The 14,647-nt window shown below is 40.6% G+C and overlaps 1 protein-coding gene across 3 annotated transcripts in view; it reads right to left on the bottom strand.

Moving 5' to 3' along the window:
* PPP2R5E (protein phosphatase 2 regulatory subunit B'epsilon) overlaps window positions 1-14,231 on the bottom strand; it is a 159,243-nt gene extending 145,012 nt beyond the window's left edge. For 2 of the 3 annotated variants that reach the window (XM_059059079.2, XM_059059081.2), the window contains exons 1-2: window positions 13,516-14,231; window positions 11,162-11,325 (exon numbers count right to left, since the gene is read on the bottom strand). In XM_059059079.2, the coding sequence (XP_058915062.1) occupies window positions 11,162-11,318 (157 nt within the window). In that variant the 5' untranslated portion in view covers window positions 11,319-11,325; window positions 13,516-14,231. The remainder of the gene's footprint in view (window positions 1-11,161; window positions 11,326-13,515) is intronic. The other variant, XM_059059080.2, reaches the window with a different exon arrangement.
* Window positions 14,232-14,647: the final 416 nt, after the last annotated feature.

The raw sequence follows: 14,647 nt of genomic DNA, 5'->3' as shown, positions 1-14,647 counted from the left end.
GATGAACTTTTGCCAGACCCCTTCCCTCACAACACTGTGTATTCTCAAACGCGATGCAGGCCCACAGGAGTGGCTCAAAGAAAGATCAATGGCAAACAAACAGACAAGGGAAGGAATATTTATTAGGCCACCGGCCACACATTAGCAGTTTACCCACATTATCTCATCCCTCACAACCACCTTGGGATGTATGAGTCCCATTTTACAAAAGTGGAAACTGAAGCTCCAAAGAGGTTAAATACCTGATCTCAAATCACAGAGGTAGAATTATCACCCAGGCTTGAACCCATATCCTTTCCTACCATATGCTAGTTCCCAAAGATGGGAAGATGATGGTAAAAAATACTACTGCCAGAATGCTACCTGTTTACCAAACTCTAACTCTCCCGCCTTTATGGTGACAGCATTTGTGTCCCACAGGGGGTCCAGAGAGGCATCGCCTCCTCCCTGCCAACGTGAGGTGCTGCCTATGCTTCCTGTCTGCCTCTTGGTGGCACTGCCTTGGCCTTTCCAAGGAGCTGAGTCTGTGAGGCCTGCAACTCTTCCCTGTCACCAGCCACGACCCACAGTGCTCCTGCCAGCCCGGCTGCTCCCCCCTTTTCTGTTCTCCACTTCTCTTTCTCATCACCTCAGTCTCCTCACAATTTTCAGGGCTCTTACAAGAGGTAGTAAGATGATTCACTTAATACATCATCCCAGCACAGCATGAGCAAGAAGGCTGTTAGCGCCAGTGCTCACCTGTGTTCATCCACCACTAACGCACGTAATGGAAAAGGCCCTGGCTCTGGAACCAGATGGAACTGGGGTCCTAACTCAGGCTCTCTCCACCCGCAGTCAACAGCAAACATCCCTTGTTCTTGGTGGTGTTGGGAAGCTTCAATGCGACACCACGTGCTACCTCACCTGGCACATAGCAGGACCAAGAGATACTGCTTCTCTTCTCCTTCACTGGTTACTAAATTATTTCTTCACCAGCAAAGATAACCTGAGTTTCTCCTCCCGACTTCTTCCAGGTCCACAGCTGTTCCAGAGAAAACGCTGTTTTACAGGCACTCTCAATTTGACCAATGATAGTTCTATCCAACCAGCTTAATTTTTCAAATGACACTGATCAAAAATTCCCAAACAACCACACTGGAGTCATGTAGTAACTTCTACCCTCAAATACCTTTTAAAATTCTGTTTGGTATCAAAAAGAATTAAAAATCAAAAAAAAAGAATTAAAAATCAGAAAACACATGCAGGAGAAACCTCTTGACATGAGATCTCCCTTCTACAGAAAGGAATTATATGACAAATTCTCTCTCTGCTGAGTAAGGAAACTGACACCTACCACCCAAGGCAATGGTTGCTAGCCTTTAGGGAAACTCCTTTGAGAATCTGATGAAAGCCCTAAACCCTCTGCCCCCCAAAAATGTCAATCTGCACAGAGACACAAAAACTGCCAGGAATTACAAGAGGGTTAAGGACACTCTGAAACCCACACATCAACAGCAAAATAAGAGCCCTCGACAAAGAACCTTCTATGATACTTCTTAAACTGGCAAAATCCTCAATTCAGATTTTGTTTCTTTAAGGTGCAAAAATTTCAGAAGCCTAGACAAAAACCTCAAGAAGATAAAGAAAGAAGTTTTCTCATTCAGTCTCCATATCTGGCTCCAATGTCAACTCTTTCTGGGTCAAAACAGAATGCTACAAAATTAACGAGGCTCAAAACCAGAAGAGAAGGTTCTCTCTATGAAGCAAAATGTCAAAACAAAGATGTGTTCAGGGTTAGTGAATGTGCTGGGAGGGTGGGCAAGGGAAAAGGAGGTAAAAAAATTAAGTATTAAGAACATCTACGCATTTTATTTTCCAGTATCATCCTTTTTAACTTTCTATGTCTGTGTATATTCTTTATTTATTAATTTTTTTTTTTGATACGCGGGCCTCTCACTGTTGTGGCCTCTCCCCATTGCAGAGCACAGGCTCTGGACGCACAGGCTCAGCGGCCATGGCTCACGGGCCTAGACGCTCCGCGGCATGTGGGATCCTCCCGGAACGAGGCACGAACCCGTGTCCCCTGCATTGGCAGGCAGACTCTCAACCACTGCGCCACCAGGAAAGACCCCAGTCTGTGTATATTCTTAAAATACCTGTGTATATTCTTAAATATACCTCTTCGTATAATAGCACATGTGTACAACATATAAACAGAAATATACATTATTTTTACTGATAGGAGTAAGCAATCACAAAAAAAGTTTGCAGATCCTGTCCTACTAGACAACTTCCAAAATGAGTTTAACTAACAATAATTTCTCCTGGTTAACTCTCCACAAATGGAATTTCCCTTGAAAATAATCACATTAGCCACCTTAAGTTCTTATTCCTGAAATGAGAAGTCAGTTTCAAACTGATGTTAACTAAACAGTAATGCTGAGATTGTTCCACAAGAACCGGTTCTCCTTTTTGCTTTAAAAGTCTAATTCTCACAGCTCCACATACTCCATATTTTTCTTCCTTAAGTGTAAATAATTCATGTAATGTATTAAAGAAATAATCAACTGAAAAACACTGGTATACATTTTCCACTACACAGTTCTTCCTATAATTATAATAGTTAATATTCTTCAACTCCTACAACATCGCCAGCACTGAGCTAAATGTTTTACTTGCTTGATGGCACTTAATCTGACTTTATGAAGTGGGTTCCTCTCCCAATTTTGGAGATTAAAAAAACCAATGCTTGGAAGTCACACGGCTGTGAGTGGACCTAGAATTCGAACCTACATGTGTGTGACCCCAGAGCCTCCATTCTTACCTCAGAGAGGCCATCTGCCTCCCTCAGGTAATATGTTACATATATTAGGTATATACTGTTATATATTAGGTAATAATATAATAATATTATACTGTTTAATTAATAAGTTCCTTTATGCATAATTCTACTATAATATAAAAATAAGATCCCTGTTCTGTTTTTATAAAATCTTACAATACAAAAGGTAGAAAAATATTTTTAAGTGGTAAAAGAGAATGTCATTACTGGCAAACAAACCAAAGAACTACTTTAGTTAGCCTTTTTGTAATATCTAGAAACTTTACTGTTTTTTTTTAAGTACTACAAAATCTAGTTAATATTAAGAGTTTAATTATTATAAAAGTTTTAAAGACAAGAAAATTTGACCATAAAACACTGCTCTGAAAGTCCATTATAATATCAGATATGCTATTCTCTCTTAAACTATATAAAGAAAGAAAGCCTGGTGATCTGATCAGCCCATAATTCAGTCCCCAAACACCAGCAGAAAAAAGAAATTTCACTATACTTAATATCTTAACTTCTACAAAATGAAAGTGATGAATCCCCTAAGTAAAAGGAATGTCTGTCATACATAAAATCCACTCCATCATCTCTCCACAAGATATCACTTCTGTTTTTAACCTGAAACATGCAGAATTACCAGAGAAGAAAACCACTCTCAGCTTTTTTTATTTTTTTGGCGGTACGCAGGCCTCTCACTGTTGTGGCCTCTCCCATTGCAGAGCACAGGCTCTGGACACGCAGGCTCAGTGGCCATGGCTCACAGGCCCAGCCGCTCCGTGGCATGTGGGATCCTCCCAGACCGGGGCACAAACCCGTATCCCCTGCATCAGCAGGCGGACTCTCAACCACTGCGCCACCAGGGAAGCCCCCAATCTCAGCTTTTTAAGTGAACACTCAGCAATTTGATCCTTTAAAAATAAAAAGTCTTCATTAAACAAGTTTATAATTTTGTGTAAATTACTAGTTAAAATAAAATCTGCATGGCCTGGGTTTGGGGGGGCAAAATTTAATATTTAGAAAGGAAAAATAAATGTCTATAGTGCTATTACTAATAACCTCGAAGTTTTCAACTAACAATGTTCATTCATTTACTAACAAATACTTATTGAATACCAACTGTGTATGAGGCACTGATCTAGCCCCTAGAGATAAGAGAAACAAGGTTTCCACACCAAAGATTATATTCTAATGGGGGAGGAAAAGCAGATAACATACAAGTGAACAAAGATAAAATAATTTCAGATTATAAATATAATGCAAAAAACAACAGAGTGATAGAAACATCAAAGGAGACTATTTTTTAAAGTGATGAAGGATGGTCCCTAAGAAGGTCCCATTTGTGCTGAAACTTGAAGAATGATACAAAGTCAAGGGAAGAAAGTTCTAAGTAGAAAAGGACCACCTTACCTTAGGAGAGGTTTCATTTGGCACCTTAAAATTTTTATGCCCTGGATGGGTTATATCCTGGAGAGACCCATTTTATGATGAATTCTGTTTAAAGCTTACAATACTTATTGGTAAGTATCCAATGCATCTGCACACACATAAAGCTAACATGATACTCAGGAAAAACAATAATAATAATAATTCCCAAAATATTGGTCTAAGCCAAAAGCTCTTAACTCCGGGGAAAGAGCAGGAATGGTAGAGCTAAATCTTTGAGAAGTTGATGAAAGCAATAAACTCTATCCTCCAAAAAAAAAAAAAATGCACCTACACAGAAACTTTACATATAATTTTAGGAGGTTCTTAGAAACTTGAAGCCCATCCACAATGCACACACCCTATTCCCAATGAGAAATCCATGAACCCTAAGTTAATAACTAAGCAGTAATTATCACACTCAGATGGGACGGATATGAATGCAAGCTGCTTACCCTACTTTTAAATGATTCACGAATCAGGAACACTTACTCTCAATTTATTTTGGCCCACATAAGACTTTGTATGGGAATTTTCTCTATGCTACAGAAACAAACTATTAGGAGATATAGATATAGATATAGATATATAAAATTCTCACCTAAAAGTGAATGAAATGCCTCTTCACTACAACTAGTATAATCTTTCGCACATGATAAGTGTCATTTGATACTGGTTTTGTGCAAGATCTTATACTTTCTTCCCGCAAAGAAATATATTACCACATTGCTTCAAAGGCTGCAAAGCTGAATGTTAACACCTATTAACTTACAGTTGTTCTTCTGGTTCAAAAGCAAAGCTTATGATTATTTTTTTAAAACCATTCACACATACGCACAGACTCACACTACAATTTAGTTGCCTAAGGAATATACGTCAATTACAAATGAACTTACTTACAAAACAAAGACAGACTCACTGACATAAAAGACAAACTTATGGTTACCAAAGAGGGAGACGGGTGGGGGCAGGGGGGATAAAGCAGGAGTTGGGGATTAGCAGACGCAAACTACTATATATAAAATAGATAAACGACAACAAGGTCCTACAAAGAATTATATTCAATATCTCATAACAAACTATAATGGGAAAGAAAAAAAAAAGAACAAACATCATTAATCTAAGGTACAAACTAGATCAATGGTTCTTAACTCTTTTGATTCAGACACCCCTTTGAGAATTTGAAAAATGCTATGGAATTATCCCACTTAAAAAATGGACAGGGCTTCCCTGGTGGCGCAGTGGTTGGGAGTCCGCCTGCCGATGCAGGGGACACGGGTTCGTGCCCCGGTCTGGGAGGATCCCACATGCCGCGGAGCGGCTGGGCCCGTGAGCCATGGCCGCTGAGCCTGAGCGTCTGGAGCCTGTGCTCCACAACGGGAGAGGCCACAACAGTGAGGCCCGCATACCACAAAAAAAAAAAAAAAAAAAAAAAATGGACAAATGCATACAAAATGTGCATATAATTTCAGCCTGCCCAATGCATTTCAAATTCATTCAAGGGTTTAAGAATGCCTATACCTACAATACAAGTATATTATGACTGGCTGTTTCAGGGAAGGGGAGCTAATTAGGAAAACCAACTTGGGAGTAAGATTTTTCATTATACATCCTTTTGTATCTTTCAGAATTTGAACCATATAACTGTATTATCTATTCAAAAAACGAATAAGTCAAAAAGCACTACAGTAAAAAATGTGGCAGGATAGCAATGCAGAAGGTGAAAAACTGCCACGTAAAGATGTTTAAAATAACTAGTACTAAATTCAACACGTTTGCACACTGTTTCTTCGTATTTGGGGGTTGAAAAAGGTTCATGACCTCAAAACTATGCTCTTGTTTCATAATTTTCAGAGAAATCTCCAGTTTCAACTTTTTTGCTAGGAAAATACAAAAAGTCAAATAATAATTTCACATTATTCATATTGTAACTTCTGAAATCCCAGTTAAATGACAACAGTTAGTAATATATTGAATGTGGTACTGCCGTGTCTCTTGATTTTTATTATCATCCCCATTTGACAGACAAGAAAACCAAGCTTTCCAAAGCGAACTCGCTTGCCCCAGGCAACACAGCTAGTGAGCTAGCCAGGACTCTTGCAGGCAACAAAGCCTGTGTACTTCCTCCCATGCGACACCAGGTCATAACCTACAAGGAAGACAGTGAACACCAAAATCGAGGACATTATTTCTTAGGAGATCATTCGCATTATAAATACAGTTTAGAGCACTAGTCCATTATAAAACTGGGAATTCTATCTGTATGCTCCTTTACACTACACAAAGCAGATAACGATGAAAGAGACGAATTACCCCATCCAATAATTTTAAAAGCGCACAATCTAGTTTTAACTTGGAATTTTTCAGGTCCTTACAAACTGTCACCCTATAAAACAAAAACGTAAGCTGAATCATAAGCGTAGAGTTAAAAAAAATCAGAGAATTAGTGTTATAGAAATACATTACAGGGCTTCCCTGGTGGCGCAGTGGTTGAGAATCCGCCTGCCGATGCAGGGGACACGGGTTCGTGACCCGGTCCGGGAGGATCCCACATGCCGCGGAGCAACTAAGCCCGTGAGCCATGGCCGCTAGGCCTGCGCATCTGGAGCCTGTGCTCCGCAACGGGAGAGGCCACAACAGTGAGAGGCCCGCATACCGAAAAAAAAAAAAAAAAAAAAAAAAAAAAAAAAAAAAAGTAGAAATACATTACCAATCTAAAGGCTTCATCACCAAGGGGCAAAGAGTTTCTTTCTGCTGAACAGCACCTCCAGCCGTCAAAGTTTTTGGAATGTTTGATACTGACTTCCAAACTATGAGCAAGATGCTTTAGAAACATATGATGAATTGTGAGGCTAGCAACAATGATGCCATTTTCATTATAAGCCCATTTTCAAAGAGGTGGTAGCTTTCAAAAACATCTCACTCAAATCTAGACTTATATAATCGTTTAAAGTTAAAAAGAGAAGGAAATATTGCGTGGGTAGAAAACATAAACCACCTAACCAGATACGACTATTCCTAGTAGTTATTATTATTATTGCTATTATTATTAATGTGTGTGTGTCTATTTGCCTAAGTGTTTATTTTGTCCTTATTCAGCGACTTACCTAGGTTAACTGTCAAAGCTTGCTTTATGTCTTGCTGTGCAGGCACCCAGAAAGCATCCAAGTCTTTACTTTCTTATCAAGCACATAAGGCACTCAACCTCTACTGAATTTCCCCTATCAGGAAAATGGGTAAAAAAGTCCTTCAAGCTCAAAAACTTTAGGACCTTCTGAAAATATTTTCAGAAGTACTTTATGGAGAAAACTCAAATGTCTACATGTCAAGGTCTATCCTGCAATTTCACAATTGCAGGACAAGCCAGGACACTCTGATATATTTACACAGAACTACATGCTGGTGTTGCTTTCTACAGAAAAATAACATCATTGATACAAATTTCAAAACCCCACCTATTAGTAAAAGAGCAAAAGAGATGAAACTTTCCTTTCACTTTGTTACAGTTCTGCAAGTGAAGAGACTTTTAAAATGCTAAGAAATAATGGCAGTGTTACTTTTAAGTCAGTCAAATATTACCATGCATATAATAAGCATTCTTATAAGGCAAACACACAAAACAAGTGATCATTAATGAATACCTAAATTTTGAGCTTTCAAAAACCACATATTAAAAAGATGAGCTAGGGCTTCCCTGGTGGTGCAGTGGTTGAGAGTCCACCTGCCGATGCAGGGGACACAGGTTCGTGACCCGGTCCGGGAGGATCCCACATGCCACGGAGTGGCTGGGCCCGTGAGCCGTGGCTGCTGAGCCTGCGCGTCCGGAGCCTGTGCTCCGCAACAGGGAGAGGCCACAACAGTGAGAGGCCCGCGTACCGCAAAAAAAAAAAAAAAGTTGAGCTACATAATTACTATGTTTACACAATTTCCATTTTCAAACTCCCCTAAAATTAAAGACCTTAAGGACATGTTTTTTCTTTATTCTTTAAAGCAACCCCCAAAATTCAACTACAGTTTATATTGCACCCCCAAATAAAATTAACTTAAACCTTCCAATTCAGTCAAAACAATTCTATAGAAAATTAAATCAATAACTACCCTTTGGCATGCATATACAATTTACTCTGGTTATTCCAAAGGAAATGGCAAAAATAAATTCCTTTTATGTTTTCCTTATATTTCATAAACCACCTCCTAAAGTTGTGAGAAGGCACACAAATAAAAGTCAATCCACTGTAAGGAAAACAAATGTCATTCAACAAACTCTTTACATTCACTATAATAATCAAGAACAAATACACATTTCTAAAGTCTATACAGGATTGTACTTCTTTGTTACTCTACAGATACGGAAATCTAATTTATGGAATGCTTCCCAGAATATTTTCCCAGAATGTGCTTATTACACAAGAATCACTTTTAGTCTGTCTGGGATTTAAGCTTGTGGATGTATCTAGTATTATATGATCTTGTTGCTCTCCATGCTCCTATGCTGGCAAAACATACAAGTTCACAAAAATCATATTCTTGGAGAGAATTCTTGGAAATTTTACAATACTATCAGACTCCACTTAAAATATGAGAAAAGGATATACAAATGGCCAAAAAGCACATGAAAAGATACTCAATGTCACTAATCATTAGGGAAATGCAAATAAAAATCACAATGAAATACTACTTCATACACATTAAGATGGCTATTATCAAAAAGAGAAAAAAAGGAAAAGAAAATAACAAGTGTCTGTGAGAATGTGGAGAAATTGGAAGAAGCCTTGGGCATTGCTGGTAGGGATGTAAAATGGTACAGCTGCTGTGGAAAACAGTATGGCAATTCCTCAAAAAATTAAACATATGCTCCAGCAATTCTTCTGGGTATATACCCAAAAGAAGTGAAAGCAGGACTCAAAAAGATATTTGTACACCCATGTTCTCATAGCAGCGTTATTCACAATCACTGAAAGGTGGAAGGAACTCATGTATCCATTTACAGATGGATAAACAATACGTGGCATATACATACATACACACACACACACACACACGCACACACAATGGAATATTATTCAGCCTTAAAAAGGAAAGAAATTCTGACACATGCTACAACATGGATGAATCTTAAGGACATTACACTAAGTGAAATAAGCCAACCACAAAAGAGACAAACATTGTAGGATTCCCCCTATAGGAGATACCTAGAGTAGTCAAATTCAGAGACAGTAGTGGTTGCAAATAGGTTAGGGGGAGGGGTAATGGGGAATTAGTGTTTAATGGATACAGAGTTTCAGCTGGGAAAGATCAAAAGTCCTGGAGATGAGTGGTGGTGATGGCCGTACAAATGCGAATGTACCTAATGCCATGCTTAATGCACACTTAAAAATAGGTAAATGATCAATTTTATGTTATGTATATATTACAATTATTTTTAAATGAGATAAGAAACAACAAAATATTAAAATGTGCCAAATTCTTCTCACACATGCTTCTTTCACTACCCACAAAACCAACACCATGGCTCTGAGTGGTCAGTTAAGTTCTAATTTAAATGTTTACCATGGGCCCCAAGAAATTAATATAACAAAGTTTAAATTTGTTCTAACCCTAAGTTTAAACTGCTTCCTCAGAATAAAGTCCTTTGCCAGATATAGACGCTAATAGCTATTACATGTCTATTTCAGATTAAATAAACTACTAAAGAATCCAATATACCTCCCAACTTTGTATTTCAAGTACAGTTACTTTTATCCCTAGCAAGTTTTTCCTTCATTTTTCTTCCAAAGCCTCATACAGACTATTTTCATTTTTACCAGCAAAAACTTTAGTCAAAATTTTCTCCCCGCAAACTCATACGAGCTCATCTTCATTAACTGTAGATATATCATCTTTACAGTAATAGTATTCATTTCATGTTTACCAGTTTCAAGTATAAACATGGAAATCTCATTTATCAATCTCCCTCCCTTAAAAAAAATGATCATATGGGAAAAACAGAAGTTTGAAATATCCTAGGCTACATTTTGAGGATCTTTTCTAGTCACACTCCAGTTTTTCTTTTAATACCTTCTAATTTCACAAATTGTTACAGAAATAAATGTTCACTAACTCGCAACCAAGTTTTTTGATTTCCTCTGAGCCACTAAAGTGCACTGTATTGTTCACATCCCCTTTCTCCTCACTCGTAAGTGTTCAGCAGACAAAAATCTACCTTCAATGGTAGATTCTAATAGCTCCATGCTATAAACGCTATGTTCGGATACATTTCAAACAATGCTTGTTCATAAACATAAAGCAAATGGATAAAAATTAAAAGGAACAAAAAGTACCCACATACTCAAACAAAAGGTAAAAAGTTTAATTTAGAAAAAAAAGTTCTCATATTAATTCCATAAACAATACGATCATCAAATACTTTTTCTATTTGTACTATCTGAAAACAAAAATGCATGTAATCAATTACAGTCCATTTTTTTCTCAGTTTTAAAAAATGAATTATTTCAAACATCATTTTCTATATGTAAGTTAATGGCACCATCTCCTCTACTAGGTCTACCTCCTGTGATTAAAACTGTACAATTTGTAGTTGTCACTGCATACGATGTATACATCTAAATGTCAACAGAAGACAATAAGAAAAACACAGACCCAGACCTCATAAAGTTTCTGTGGCATTCAGTTTTTCTCCTAATCAATGTGAGAGATTCTCTGATAATAAGTTTCTTTTCATTTGTCCATGGCTATTTATATTAAATTGAACCCTTTAAAAGGGGGAGTGGGTGTATCACACACCAATAACTTTAACATGTCAAAACCTCCCATCCCTTCAATTTGCAACATGGAATTTTAACAAATATGGAACTCTACAAAAAAGAAAATTATATACAGATACAAAAAGATCAATTGAAAAGGAATCCATCACCTGGTCATGAGCCTTACCTTTTAGCAGCGGCAGAGGTGTTAACTCAATAGGCTTGCCTTGAGACCTAAACTGTGAGGAACTTTGCGACCTCTTCTGTCTGGCTTTTCTGACGGACTTCCGAGAAAATCCGTCTACTTTATCCACTGATGGAGGAGTAGTTGGTGCTGAGGACATATCCCTACTGAAAAGAAAGAAGTATCATCAATACATCCCCGAGGTAGAAGCATACAAGTGAGTTACTCAAATTCTAAAATTCCCATACACTATTTTTGAAAATGTGAATATGTTTAAAAGAAAGCAAATAAAATCAATTATGAGCAGTCACATTTCAATGGGAAAACAGAAAAACTTGGTGGAAAATAGAATATAAATACTATAAGCAATATTGTAATGCTAATGCATTGTGCTACTCCCACTACGATATGCATTAAAGATGTTCATTTATACTTGAACATGTACTCATTTTCTAACTGCACAGCTCTTCTCATCTTGAGATCCTGAAGTAATGAGGAACTATTCTGCAGCTACAAAATTTCCATCCAAACATTTTCCCAAGATAATTAATATTATGAATGGGCTCTAGAGTTGAAATTCTTATGGTACTTCAAGAATCTACATCACTGTATCACAGCAAGGTGAAATTTACAATTTCTCAACTACCAAGACATGACTTTTAATGCAATGTGCTGTGTTAGCTATGATAAACTACACCATAAAGGAGGACAAGCTAGGTTACTTTAAACAGAACACATAAAAGGCATAATTAAAATCATTTCAAAGAAGTCTTCTTTTTGAATGAAGCCATCTGAAGTTACTAAAGCTTAATAAATAAAACTATGATGAAATGGTACACTAAAGTTGAAATAAAAACAAATTCACAGCCTACTTAGACAACCAAGTTGAGTTCCCTTGAAGTTCATCATCAAATATTAATTTTCATTCTATCAAACTAATGGAACTGAATAGTTCTTTGGGATTTTTTTTAACATTCTCAAATCATTAAAATGAAGGCTATTTCCTAAAAGTAACAAGGATTAAGCTCAGTTTCATTCACCAATTTAAACAGATGCCATCATTTCTATGGCACTGAGGCTCCATGCTCCGTGCAAGATTAATGGCAGACTTGAATAGAAATAACGCACATGGTGGAAATGCTGAAATGCAATTACTCACCTGTCATTCCAATACATAAGTGTTTTTTAACCTCTAAATAAAAGAGTAAGTGAGTTTCTTCCTGAATGTGTGAGAATAAAAAGTTACCTGGATTAGCTGGATTCTGACAAAGTAAAAATTAAAAAAACATAAACAAAAAACAAACAAAACCATATAATGTTGAGGTTTGGAATTCTGAAGTCCTGTTTGATACTCTTTTTTTAAAAAGTTTTTAGCAATCTAATTTAGCCTTAAATAAAATGTGATCGATAAAAAGGAATTGCAAACCATGAATGATTATAGAAGAAGTAAGATGACTTAAAAATTCATAATGACTGCATCTGCAAGAAGCTCCACATCACATTTGTATGTTGTAAATTTAGGGGCTGCTTTTCCAATCTGGTATGTGAATTATTTAGACTACATTTAACCCTTACAACACAAGATTTCCGTAAATCCTGTTCCTCCTCCACTCTTTTTGTCTCTCCTTTATTCCTTATTTCCCATCTCTAAAGATGATTTACTGGTAGCAAAAAAAAAAAATTTTTTTAATCATTTGCCCCTTTTGCCCGCGGCCCAGGATAAACGTCAAGGATCTCAACCCTAAAGCGCTGCAGAATTGAACGTGCAGTAGCAGCGGGTCCGCACAAAGCCCGGGGAAACAGGTTTCGCTCTGGGCTAGGACGCCCGAAGCTTTATCATCCTCTAAGCATTCGGCACGGGGCATTTCCAAGGCACAGGATAACCCAAAGGGGGTACTGGGGTGGAGGAGAAAGACAGAGAAGAGGTTGGTCTGTAGGGATGCTCACATACTCCGTTTGCTCCCACCCACCCCACCCCCACCCCCCCCGCGCCACCCCAAGCCCTGGAGAAGATAAGCTGCTACAGAATCCTTCTCACTACACCAATCCCCCTTTCCTCCCCCCCGCCCCCGTCAGTGGATAAAGGGGGACAAGAATACGCCTCCAATGCAGGAAGGTGGAGAAAAAGGGGGGTGGAGAGCAGAGTGAATGAAAGGCATCATCAGAAGCATTTGCAGGTAAATCAGACAAGTGGGACCGGCGCTCCCTCTCCCGCACCTCACCCCATCGCACCCCTTGCCGGCCCAGGCCAGGCCTTCCCCAGGCCGGTGCCCTGCAGGTTCCCCAGGAGGTCGGGTAGGAGGCAGGAAAGGAGGAAAGGAAGCAGACGAGCCGCGGTGCTGGAGGGACGAAGTTACCTTGAAGCTTCTGGAGAAGAATCCGAAGATGATCTGTGGTTTCGGAGGGGCGGGAGACGGGAGAGAGGGCCGCAGCGGGGGCGGGTGGCGGGACCGGGGCGTGCGGGGGAAGGTCCGGACAGCGGCAGGGAACCCGGGGCGACGGCTGTCCGGCGCGGCGTCCCTCCGGTTCCGCGGCAGCGGCGCCTCTAGGCCTCACGGCCGGACCTGAACCTCAGCGCTCCGGCGGCGGCGGCGGCGGCCTCACGATCCTCCCCCGCGGGCCCGTCCCATCAAATCGGCACCGACCCCGCTGCGGCTCCGCCGGTGGCTCCTCGCTCACATTCCCGGCGGGCGGCGCCTCTGCTCGTTGCCCCGGACCCGGCGGCTGCAGCGACGACGAGGGGAGGGGGGAAGGGAGGGAGGAAGACTGGATCCGCAGCGGCAGCAGGAGGAGAAGGAAGGAGAAGAAGGAGCCGCTGGGGCTGGAGCCGCCGCTGCCAGAGCCGCCGTTCGGTGCCCGCGGTGGGTCCCAGTCAATGCCCCTTTCTCTCTCCTATTGTCAATATCACCGGGCAGCTGAGTCCATGGCACACGCGCAACCGAACCTTCTGGCCAGCAGAGCCCGCCTCCAGCGCTCACTCACTGGAGGCTTCAAAAGGGAAGCGAGGCCTCATTGGCCGGCGTCCGCCTTCACTCCCTTGTCAGCATGTTCGGCTGAGACCCGATCAGGGATTGGCGGCGGGGGGGCGGAGAAACAGGAGGGTGGGAAGAGAGGAGGCCGAGGATTGGGCTGAGGCGAGAGAGACCCGGATGCAACCGCGATCTCCGGCCGCGCTGCCGGCGCTTCCGCCAGGCGGTGGGGCAGGCTGAAGTGGGGTGTTGTAGCCGCCGCCGCCGCCAGGCCTGAGAGGAGCTCCTTAAACCCGGAGGGGTGCGCCTGACACCAGTGCGATGGGTTTCCGCGCTACCAGTGCGATGGGTTTCCGCGCTGTGCGGATCCTCTGGGCGGCGGTCGTCTGCAACCTGAGGATTCCAAGGGCAAGGGTCGGCTAAGGGTGGGGGCGTCCCTGGCCCTTGATTCCGCCCCTTTCAGCGGCGAGGCTGGCCCTTCTGGACTCGAGGAATCCCATTCGGACGGGAACCAGCGCCT

The sequence above is a fragment of the Kogia breviceps genome, chromosome 3 (genome assembly GCF_026419965.1).
Source record: "Kogia breviceps isolate mKogBre1 chromosome 3, mKogBre1 haplotype 1, whole genome shotgun sequence".
NCBI lineage: Eukaryota > Metazoa > Chordata > Mammalia > Artiodactyla > Physeteridae > Kogia > Kogia breviceps.
This window is presented reverse-complemented; position numbering and strand designations above follow the sequence as displayed.